At 42.9% G+C, this 12,168-nt stretch overlaps 1 protein-coding gene across 10 annotated transcripts in view; it reads left to right on the forward strand.

Annotated features, from left to right (window-relative positions):
• Positions 1-8,156, forward strand: part of mapk10 (mitogen-activated protein kinase 10) — a 128,710-nt gene extending 120,554 nt beyond the window's left edge. For 2 of the 10 annotated variants that reach the window (XM_042326450.1, XM_042326451.1), the window contains one exon: positions 6,273-8,153. In XM_042326450.1, the coding sequence (XP_042182384.1) occupies positions 6,273-6,415 (143 nt within the window). In that variant the 3' untranslated portion in view covers positions 6,416-8,153. Of the gene's footprint in view, positions 1-6,267 lie in introns of all 10 variants that reach the window. The other 8 variants (XM_042326452.1, XM_042326453.1, XM_024430832.2 and 5 more) reach the window with 7 other exon arrangements.
• The last annotated feature ends 4,012 nt before the right edge of the window (positions 8,157-12,168 follow it).

Below are 12,168 nucleotides of genomic sequence, written 5' to 3' on the forward strand. Positions count from 1 at the left end.
CAAAGTGTCACTATGGAAGTTGTATTTGGGGATTGCTCAGTGTCTACAGACTTCCTTAGGGCTCTGTTAAGGGGACAGTGGCCTGGATGTGGTTTAATCCGCAGTGCGATACTGTTACTGTCTCCCTCCCCCTCGGTCTCTCTCTCTCTCTCCCTCCCTCCCTTATCCCTCTACCTCACTCTCCTTCCCTCTCTCCATCCCCCTCTCTCTCTCTCTCTCTCTCTCTCTCTCTCTCCCTCCCTCCCTCCCTCCCTCCCCCTCCCTCCCTCCCTCCCTCCCTCCATATCCCTCTACCTCACTCTCCTTCTCTCTTTCCCTCTCTTTCCTCTCTCTCTCTCTCTCCCTCCCCCTCCCCCTCCCTCTGTCTCTCTGTCCCACTCTTCTCTCTCTCTCTCTCTCTCTCTCTCTCTCTCTCTCTCTCTCTCTCTCTCTCTCTCTCTCTCCCTCCCTCCCTCATCCCTCTACCTCACTCTCCTTCCCTCTCTCCATCCCTCTCTCTCCCTGCAATTAAGCAGATGGGTAGCCCTAGTGCTGAGGCGAGCAGAGAACAGACGCAGTGCTGAAGAGTCCCAGACGGCAGTATTTCACAGCATTAGCAGTACCAGGCTCTGGAGCACTGCCATTCAGCAGTACTTGGCTCAGGGCTTTCAGAGATCACATAGCCAGCCAGGAGGCAGAACCAACTTTAGGGTTTAGTGATAAACCACCTGTCATTCTACACAGACCCAGGTAGAGTCAGGAGAAATAGATGACCGCCTGGCTGGCACAGTGAACAATCTACTATACTGGTTGTGGATGGATGCATATACAATGTCTTTTATGTGTTGGTTACTGTTCTTTGGCAACATTTCTATATGGGAGGATATATGTAGAATAAAGCATTTAGGTAATCTTAGATTATTTCAGAATTTCCCCCTCCCAAAAATATATTTTTTTTAATAGATTTACAGAATTGCTTTTAAATTTTGCAAAGATGACGTGTCATGTTTGATACAGGATTCTCAAACCTTAGAATGGTTTTATATGTTTATTTTGTCCTTGAGGAATACACAGTTAATTTACATTGATGTAGAAGCCACTGTGTGAGCACCGGATATCTCCTCCTACTGCTCTGTCTCTGAGTAAACCTGCCACTGTGGGGTTGGATACAATCGACGTTTGAGCCATAAATTGTGATTTAGCCTCCTCGTTTTATTGGTGGTCAGCTGAAATGTCTCCCATTGTCCTTTTATTAACCACCCGCCTGATAAACAGGAGATTTATGGTCTGCCTGCACAGTGGATGTCTTTTGTACAAATCACCTCACCATTTTGGTATGCTCTAGATCGAGTGGGACCGTTTCCTCTCGAGTAGATGAAAGGTGTACGTGTAGAGGACGTGCGTTATGTGACACTACAGACTTAGTGACTGTGGATTATGAGGCAGTGATACACATGGCAGAAAGTATGCGGACACCTGCTCGTCGAACATCTCACTCTAAAATCATTGGCGTTAATATAGAGTTGGTCCCCCCCTTTGCTGCTATAACAGCCTCCACTCTTCTGGGAAGGCTTTCCACTAAATGCTGGAACATTGCTGCTATAACAGCCTCCACTCTTCTGGGAAGGCTTTCCACTAGATGCTGGAACATTGCTGCGAAGACTTGCTTCCATTCAGCCACAAGAGCATTAGTCAGGTCGGACACTGACGCAAGCAGTAAAATTCGATTTAAAAAAGCAGATGAAAAAACACATTATGGGACAGCGGGGACTGTGAAACAACACAAACATTGGCACAGACACATGCATACACACACACACACACACACACACACACACACACACACACACACATACACATACACATACACATACACACACACAATAACATACGCACTATAGACTGATTAGGCCTGGCTTGCAGTCGGCATTCCAATTAATTCCAAAGGTGTTCGATGGGGTTGAGGTCAGAGATCTGTTCAGACCAGTCAAGTTCTTCCACATCGATCTTGACAAACCATTTCTGTATGGATCTCTTTTTGTGCACAACGGCGTTGTCATGCTGAAACAGGAAAGGCACAGGTCATCTAGAATGTCATTGTATGCTGTAGCGTTAAGATTTCCCTTCACTGGAACTAAGGAACCTAGCCCAAACCATGAAAAACAGCCCCACACCATTATTCCTCATCCACCAAACTTTACAGTTGGCACTATGCATTAGAGCAGATTGCGTTCTCCTGGCATCCGCCAAACCCGATTCGTCCAACGGATTGCCACCACTCGGCGATCCAGTTCTATGAGCTTGTGTGGCCTACCACTTTGCGGCTGAGCCGTTGTTGGCCCTAGACTTTTGCACTTCACAATAACAGCACTTACAGTTGACCGGTGCAGCTCTAGCAGGGCAGAAATTTGACTTGTTGACTGTCTTGTTGGAAAGGTGGCATCCTATGACTGTCTTGTTGGAAAGGTGGCATCCTATGACTGTCTTGTTAGAAAGGTGGCATCCTATGACTGTCTTGTTAGAAAGATGGTATTCTATGACGGTCTTGTTGGAAAGATGGTATTCTATGACGGTGTCACGTTGAAAGTCACTGAGCTCTTCAGTAAGGCCATTCTACTGCCAACAATGGCCATTCGCCTGTCAGCAATGGGTGTGGGTGAAATAGCCGAATCCACTAATTTGAAGGGGTGTCTTCATACTTTTGGCCATGTAGTGTATAAGTCTAGATAAAACCAGTAGACTGAAATAGGTGCCGGTACTGTTTTATATTTAGGTGCAGGAGATCCACAATACTTTTGAGCTAATATTCTATAAGAGGAACAGGAGCTCAAGCAGTAGAACATTTGAGGTGCCTGTACTTGGCTCCGGTGAGCTTCTGCCCAAGTCAAGCACTGGATAAAACTGTTCTCTATGGGAGTTATTACATAATAACAGAATGCCTTCTGTATTCCTACCTGCTTAAATAATGTTCTCTTCAGTTTTCTATCCTACTCTTTAACTAGATGTTCCCTCTAATCTATTTGTTTCCTGCAAATGCTTTTAGTCTACCATATCTGGCTCTGGTATAGCCTAGAATACAACTTGGAAAACAGAACCAACTCAATCAGATTTATTTGAATCTAAAAAGCCTAAGAAAGACAGGGAAAAGGGAAGAGAACAATGATAGATGGAGCCATTTGCTGTGAAATGAAATGAAATAGCCCTGTCTGATCCTTTCAAAGGGGAAGATGAAGGACGACATCTTGACTTCTGCGTATTATAATAAGAAGCCGGAGAGTCCTTTCAATTGGACCAGTTTAGAACTGATTATCATCCTCTGGCCTGTTTATTAAACGTTTCATCTCTTTTACTTTGACATGCTGCTACTGAACACACAGCATATGGAAAGGTCTTTTAGGGACCTTTAAATAGAATCTTAGTATTAGTGTCTCTGAGGAGAGAGAGGACAGTGGACCCCCAGCCTTAACTTGTTCTGTTACTGTCTCTGAGGAGAGAGAGGACAGTGGACCCCCAGCCTTAACTTGTTCTGTTACTGTCTCTGAGGAGAGAGAGGACAGTGGACCCCGGCCTTAACTTGTTCTGTTACTGTCTCTGAGGAGAGAGAGGACAGCCTTAACTTGTTCTGTCACTGTCTCTGAGGAGAGAGAGGACAGCCTTAACTTGTTCTGTCACTGTCTCTGAGGAGAGAGAGGACAGCCTTAATTAACTTGTTCTGTCACTGTCTCTGAGGAGAGAGAGGACAGCCTTAACTTGTTCTGTCACTGTCTCTGAGGAGAGAGAGGACAGCCTTAACTTGTTCTGTCACTGTCTCTGAGGAGAGAGAGGACAGCCTTAACTTGTTCTGTCACTGTCTCTGAGGAGAGAGAGGACAGCCTTAACTTGTTCTGTCACTGTCTCTGAGGAGAGAGAGGACAGCCTTAACTTGTTCTGTCACTGTCTCTGAGGAGAGAGAGGACAGCCTTAACTTGTTCTGTCACTGTCTCTGAGGAGAGAGAGGACAGCCTTAACTTGTTCTGTCACTGTCTCTGAGGAGAGAGAGGACAGCCTTAACTTGTTCTGTCACTGTCTCTGAGGAGAGAGAGGACAGCCTTAACTTGTTCTGTCACTGTCTCTGAGGAGAGAGAGGACAGCCTTAACTTGTTCTGTCACTGTCTCTGAGGAGAGAGAGGACAGCCTTAACTTGTTCTGTCACTGTCTCTGAGGAGAGAGAGGACAGCCTTAACTTGTTCTGTCACTGTCTCTGAGGAGAGAGAGGACAGCCTTAACTTGTTCTGTCACTGTCTCTGAGGAGAGAGAGGACAGCCTTAACTTGTTCTGTCACTGTCTCTGAGGAGAGAGAGGACAGCCTTAACTTGTTCTGTCACTGTCTCTGAGGAGAGAGAGGACAGCCTTAACTTGTTCTGTCACTGTCTCTGAGGAGAGAGAGGACAGCCTTAACTTGTTCTGTCACTGTCTCTGAGGAGAGAGAGGACAGCCTTAACTTGCCTCTCTCATGTCTGGTTTGTCGCTGTGATTTGTATATAAGTACGGTTCCCTGTGTAACATTGGGTTGTGTTGTGACTGACTGTGTAACATTGGGTTGTGTTGTGACTGACTGTGTAACATTGGGTTGTGTTGTGACTGACTGTGTAACATTGGGTTGTGTTGTGACTGACTGTGTAACATTGGGTTGTGTTGTGACTGGCTGTGTAACGTTGGGTTGTGTTGTGACTGACTGTGTAACGTTGGGTTGTGTTGTGACTGACTGTGTAACATTGGGTTGTGTTGTGACTGACTGTGTAACGTTGGGTTGTGTTGTGACTGACTGTGTAACGTCTGGGTTGTGTTGTGACTGACTGTGTAACGTTGGGTTGTGTTGTGACTGACTGTAACGTTGGGTTGTGTTGTGACTGACTGTGTAACATTGGGTTGTGTTGTGACTGACTGTGTAACATTGGGTTGTGTTGTGACTGACTGTGTAACATTGGGTTGTGTTGTGACTGACTGTGTAACATTGGGTTGTGTTGTGACTGACTGTGTAACATTGGGTTGTGTTGTGACTGACTGTGTAACATTGGGTTGTGTTGTGACTGGCTGTGTAACATTGGGTTGTGTTGTGACTGACTGTGTAACATTGGGTTGTGTTGTGACTGACTGTGTAACGTTGGGTTGTGTTGTGACTGACTGTGTAACGTTGGGTTGTGTTGTGACTGGCTGTGTAACATTGGGTTGTGTTGTGACTGACTGTGTAACATTGGGTTGTGTTGTGACTGACTGTGTAACATTGGGTTGTGTTGTGACTGACTGTGTAACATTGGGTTGTGTTGTGACTGACTGTGTAACATTGGGTTGTGTCTGTGACTGACTGTGTAACATTGGGTTGTGTTGTGACTGACTGTGTACACGTTGGGTTGTGTTGTGACTGACTGTGTAACATTGGGTTGTGTTGTGACTGACTGTGTAACATTGGGTTGTGTTGTGACTGACTGTGTAACATTGGGTTGTGTTGTGACTGACTGTGTAACATTGGGTTGTGTTGTGACTGACTGTGTAACATTGGGTTGTGTTGTGACTGACTGTGTAACATTGGGTTGTGTTGTGACTGACTGTGTAACATTGGGTTGTGTTGTGACTGACTGTGTAACATTGGGTTTGGGTTGTGTTGTGACTGACTGTGTAACGTTGGGTTGTGTTGTGACTGACTGTGTAACATTGGGTTGTGTTGTGACTGACTGTGTAACATTGGGTTGTGTTGTGACTGACTGTGTAACATTGGGTTGTGTTGTGACTGACTGTGTAACGTTGGGTTGTGTTGTGACTGACTGTGTAACATTGGGTTGTGTTGTGACTGGCTGTGTAACATTGGGTTGTGTTGTGACTGACTGTGTAACATTGGGTTGTGTTGTGACTGACTGTGTAACGTTGGGTTGTGTTGTGACTGACTGTGTAACATTGGGTTGTGTTGTGACTGACTGTGTAACATTGGGTTGTGTTGTGACTGACTGTGTAACGTTGGGTTGTGTTGTGACTGACTGTGTAACATTGGGTTGTGTTGTGACTGACTGTGTAACGTTGGGTTGTGTTGTGACTGGCTGTGTAACATTGGGTTGTGTTGTGACTGGCTGTGTAACATTGGGTTGTGTTGTGACTGACTGTGTAACATTGGGTTGTGTTGTGACTGACTGTATGACACAGTAAGGGTTGTATGTGTCACAGTAATGGTTGTAGCTGACTGTGACTATGTCTATGTATTAGTGTCTGCGGGGCTGTTAGTTCATTGTAATCCCGGCTGCCTGTTTATTCCCTCAGCACAGGTGCAGCCGTGAACAGCAGTGGTGAGAGCCTCCCTTCCCCCTCCGTCAACGATATCTCCTCCATGTCCACCGACCAGACCCTGGCCTCAGACACCGACAGCAGCCTGGAGACCTCTGCAGGACCCCTGGGTTGTTGCAGGTGACTAGCAGCCTGCCTGCGCAACCCCATGTTCTTCAGAAGGTGAAACACAATGTCCAAAACAACCCAACCAACCTACCTACCAACCACTACCAACCGAAACCTGAAAAAGAACAAAAATGATTAAAAGATAAAAAAATTATGATATGAATGGGATGATTAAGGAAACATACAGTAATTACTATAAGAATCATGATTCTAAAATTTAAGCCTGCATTTTCATTCAAAAATAAATCACCAAAGTATAACGAAAAAAATTAAAATAAACTAAAGTGAAATATATTTATTAACTTCTAGTTGCTTTACTTATATCTCCCCCTTATATGGCATCATCAAAAATACAAAAAGCTTAGACGAGCATCTTTCTGGAAAGTGTCATTAAAACTGGCTGTTCATTCCCCCAATACCTTGCAAGCGTCTGTGCTTCAGTCAATGTGGCAAGGTGTCCTCTTTTTGGTCATTACTGCACAGTACTATATAAACCTCCATTCACTTCCCCCACACCTGATGTGATGGTACTGATATGTTTTGATAACCTCTAGGCTTGAACCTGGGGTTGTCTCCTGTATGGGTGTGACAGATAGGTGTGTTTGAATACTGTTATTCCTGCAGGGGTTAGTGCTAGTGTTCCACACAGCACAGCGCCCCCTGTCTTCTGTAAATATGTAATTCTGTTCAGCAGCGAGCTAGGCACACAGACGGACAGACAGACAGACAGACAGAGTGGGACTGATGGCCAGTACTGGAAGTTCGTCTATAGCGCACCTTGCCACATGACATCACCGCCTTGACCTTTGTCCCCTTAACCTTTGCCCCTTGACCTTTCACCTTAGTTTAACCCCTTGCCTGTTAGACCTGCTGCATGATTACAAAAGCTAACTCTAATTATATGATTAAATGACAATAGATACTTTTGTTTATATAACATAAGTAATTGAACTTTTCAACCGGAGTGGTGCTGAAACCCAGGGATAGGGGAGCTCTAGTTAATGATGGATAGCTAAATATATATATTAACATACATACTGTAGTGATTGGCTTCAGGAGAAGTCATTGGGACGTACAGTACTATCACTGTCATCGCTGAGTAGGATTGGGGTCAATTCAGAATGTCAACTGAAATTCCAATTCTAATTCCATATTTTCATCATCGAAACACATTCAGGAAGATTGGAATTTGGAACTGAATTTTTCAATTGACTTCCTGAATTGACGATGGGACTGACCCCAAACTTGTCGCTGAGCTGGAACCTTAAGTTCTCATTTATTTTTGTGTTTTTTGTTGAAATGAAATGATAAAATCCCTTCTGACTGCACGCCTGCACCACGCCTACGGGCTGTGGACCGGCCCACCCACCCACAGCCAGTCATTCCCAATGTCACCTACCCACCAACCAGGGTGGTCACTCACTCTGTTTCTGTGTCACTACTGTGGAGTAAAGAAGAGGAGAGAAGGAGACTTAAATGTGTGTGTTACTATCTGAAGAACGCTTGGGGGGGGGGAGATCAAGAGGTTACCTCATAGAATAGTTTAGTTCCTCAATCACATCTGTCATTTACATTTAAATGACTACTACTTACTCTGTAATGACTAATACTTACTTACTGTAATGACTACTACTTACTGTAATGACTACTACTTACTTACTGTGATGACTACTACTTACTTACTGTAATGACTACTACTTACTGTAATGACTACTACTTACTGTAATGGCTACTACTTACTTTCTGTTATGACTACTACTTACTGTAATGACTACTACTTACTTACTGTAATGACTACTACTTACTTACTGTAATGACTACTACTTACTGTAATGACTACTACCTACTTACTATAATGACTACTACTAACTTACTGTAATGACTACTACTTACTTTCTGTAATGCCTACTACTTACTGTAATGGCTACTACTTACTTTCTGTAATGCCTACTACTTACTGTAATGACTACTACTTACTGTAATGCCATATTTTGTCAAAAGGGAATCAGCTGATATACCGACTACCTATAAAGCCAGTAATGTTAAAAATAAGGATTTTAACTGAAAGTTTATTTATTATTGATTATTTATTATTTCATAGACTGAACCTGAATAATGGGAAGTGCCTTGTTTGGAATGATGCCGTTTCCTCATCTTAGATATGCAGTAATAACAACAACGCAGCAAAAGCATTGAAATGAAGTTGGTGTCTGGTAGGGTTGAAACATTTCTGGTAACTTTCCCAGAAGTCCCAGGTTTTCCAGAAAATCCTGGTTGGAGGATTCCCAGTTGGATGATTCCCAGTTGGATGATTCCCAGTTGGACGATTCCCAGTTGGACGATTCCCAGTTGGAGGATTCCCAGTTGGATGATTCCCAGTTGGATGATTCCCTCCCTTTTCATTCCCTCCTGATCCCAGGAATCCTCCATCTTATAATCCTTCAACTTTATGAAAACCTGTGAAGTTTGGGAAAGTTTACCAGAGATGTTGAAACCTTAGTGTCTGGCCTGTCCTGTTCAATCTGTTTCCGCATGGTGCCACTGTCTGCACCTACCTGCACATAGTCACCACTACTGACCGATACCCATGTCCTCTCTATAGGAAGTACACTACAACCATCACCATGGAATCGTTGCATCTTTGACTAACTTAATCATGTAGAAATTGGAACCTACTTTTTAAACACACTGGGACTGTTGTTAAAATGCAGATAAAGACTCATCATCTACATGTTTTTCTGACCTATATAGTTACCTAGCAACTGAGCAGAATACCTTCTAAGTTCTTCTGACCTATATAGTTACCTAGCAACTGAGCAGAATACCTTCTAAGTTCTTCTGACCTATATAGTTACCTAGCAACTGAGCAGAATACCTTCTAAGTTCTTCTGACCTATATAGTTACCTAGCAACTGAGCAGAATACCTTCTAAGTTCTTCTGACCTATATAGTTACCTAGCAACTGAGCAGAATACCTTCTAAGTTCTTCTGACCTATATAGTTACCTAGCAACTGAGCAGAATACCTTCTAAGTTCTTCTGACCTATATAGTTACCTAGCAACTGAGCAGAATACCTTCTAAGTTCTTCTGACCTATATAGTTACCTAGCAACTGAGCAGAATACCTTCTAAGTTCTTCTGACCTATATAGTTACCTAGCAACTGAGCAGAATACCTTCTAAGTTCTTCTGACCTATATAGTTACCTAGCAACTGAGCAGAATACCTTCTAAGTTCTTCTGACCTATATAGATACCTAGCAACTGAGCAGAATACCTTCTAAGTTCTTCTGACCTATATAGTTACCTAGCAACTGAGCAGAATACCTTCTAAGTTGTTTTGTTTTGTATCTGTAAATGTCTTATTTGATCAGTGTCCTTACATTTCAATAAAGGGATGAAATAAGATGTTTTTTTGGTTTGTATATTTAAAGCATGAAAACCATATTTGTTACATACGCTACTATACCCCCTGGTGAAGGACAGTTGTGGAAATATTGAGCAATGTTTCATGTTTTTTCAACTTTATTGAATGAAAACTCCAACAGAAAATCTGTTGGACAGCAAGTGGGAGGGTTTTCAGTGGTTGAATTACATTTATTCAAAGCGCGAGAGGGAGCCGCACCAGCAAAGATCCTTATGCACCTGGGAAAAGAAAGGGGAAGGGGGGGATACCTAGTCAGTTGTCCAAGCAAATGTATTCAACTCAAATGTGTCTTCTGCATTTAACCCATTGCAGAAGGTAAGTCTGAATACCAACTACTGAGAAGTGCTTAAATGAAAACAAGTCAAAAAAGGAATAGATATCTTAAGTCTGAATCAGGACCTATGTGAATGAATACTGAACAAATATATAAATGCAACATGCAACAATTTCAACGATTTTACAGAGTTACTACAGTTCATGAGTTTTTCCCCACAAAAGGGTTTTATTACAGACAGAAATACTCCTCATTTTCATCAGCTGTTCGGATGGCTGGTCTCTCCTGCAGGTGAAGAAACCGGATGTGAAGGTCCTGGGCTGGCGTGGTTACACGTGGCGTGGTTACACAAATTCTCTAAAATAACGGAGGCGGTTTATGGTAAAAAATGAACATTCAATTCTCCGTCAACGGCTCTGGGGGACATTCCTGCAGTCAGCATGCCAATTGCACGCTCCCTAAAAACTTGCATTGTGACAAAACTGCACATTTTAGAGTGGCCTTTTATTGTCCCCAACACAAGGTGCACCTGTGTAATGACCATGCTGTTTAACCATCTTCTTGATATGCCACACCTGTCAGGTGTTTGTTTTTTTACTCATATCCTGAACAGTTTCCCCGCCCAAAGATAAGGATGACTTAGGGTCTATAACATGTCCCTCTGTGATAGTACAATATATGACTGTACTACTTCATAAGGATCGCTGTGTTTTCCGTCTAAATAGAATTCCCAAAGAAGGACACAAACATTCAAGCGTACAAGGACTAAAAACGTCAACAAACGGAGACAATACGGAAAATTATTTTTATTTTTTAACTGACAGCTTTTGAAGTAGTATTCTTCTTTGTATTTTTATTTTATTTTGTAATTTTTTTTATTTAACCTTTATTTAACGAGGCAAGTCAGTTAAGAACAAATTCTTATTTACAATGACGGCCTAGGAACAGTGGGTTAACTACCTTGTTCAGGGGCAGAACGACAGATCAATAATATATTCCACTTCCCTCTTCTCCTTCTTCTCTTCCATAATCTGGAATTCACAGTTGTGGTTAATACTGTTGTCAGCCAGGCTTAAGCCTGTTATGTCCCGCTGAAAGGTGGAGGGGGAGATAGGAGGAGATATCCCAGCTATCTCCTCTTGCTGTTGTTCAGGCAGTTTTTCGTCTGTACATTCCAGATGTCTGGGCTGTGTACCAAATGGCACCCCATTCTCTATATATACTTTTTATCAGTGCACTATGGGTAGTGAACTATGGGTATTGCAAAAGTAGTGAACTTTATAGGGAAGTGCACTATACAGGGCTACTTCCATTTGAGACGAAACCCTCGTATAAGATTGATGACAGGCGCTCCTTAAGGGACGCCTATATGGGGTCCTTCAGGTCTTTTCATAAACAGATGCACAGATTATCCATGATATTAACCAGACACTCTAGTAATGAACATAAATGTCTTCAAAAATGGAAGGCAGGTGGGAGGAGGCAAGATCAGGTGGGACCATTCTAGCCAATGAGAGGGCAGTGACCAACAGGCACAACGGTTTCCACTAGTTACCATAGCCACAAAGTCAAATTTGGCTATATCGTACAATTTCATGGGCACAAAAATTGGCATTTTGGTCTTAATTTAAGGTTAGGGTTAGGCATATGGTTAGCAGTGTGGTTAGGTTTAAAATCACATTTTAAGAAGATAAATTGTAGAAATACGCAGGGTTTATGACTTTGTGTTTGTGGTAACTAGTGACAACCAGGCACCACTCCAATATAACGTTTTTTTTTCTCCAAAGTTGCAGGGATGTCACGTGTCCTACTTATATCAGTACACTAGAAACAACCTAAGGATTACAAAAATTCCATTAGATCAAATAAACCATTTCATTAATTTTTTTTGCTAACCAAATTTGACACTAAATGAAAACTCCTTGCTTGGAGAGAGAAATAAAAGTATGGCGCCCAGCACTCCACCCTGGACTTGAACAGCCTTTATGACCAAGTCCACCTCTACAAGGCAGCGGTGCCCACCTTCGCCCGGACCCTAAAGGACATCGCTCTCAAACGCAGGCCCAACAC

Source organism: Oncorhynchus tshawytscha, linkage group LG09 (genome assembly GCF_018296145.1).
Source record: "Oncorhynchus tshawytscha isolate Ot180627B linkage group LG09, Otsh_v2.0, whole genome shotgun sequence".
NCBI classification, from domain to species: domain Eukaryota; kingdom Metazoa; phylum Chordata; class Actinopteri; order Salmoniformes; family Salmonidae; genus Oncorhynchus; species Oncorhynchus tshawytscha.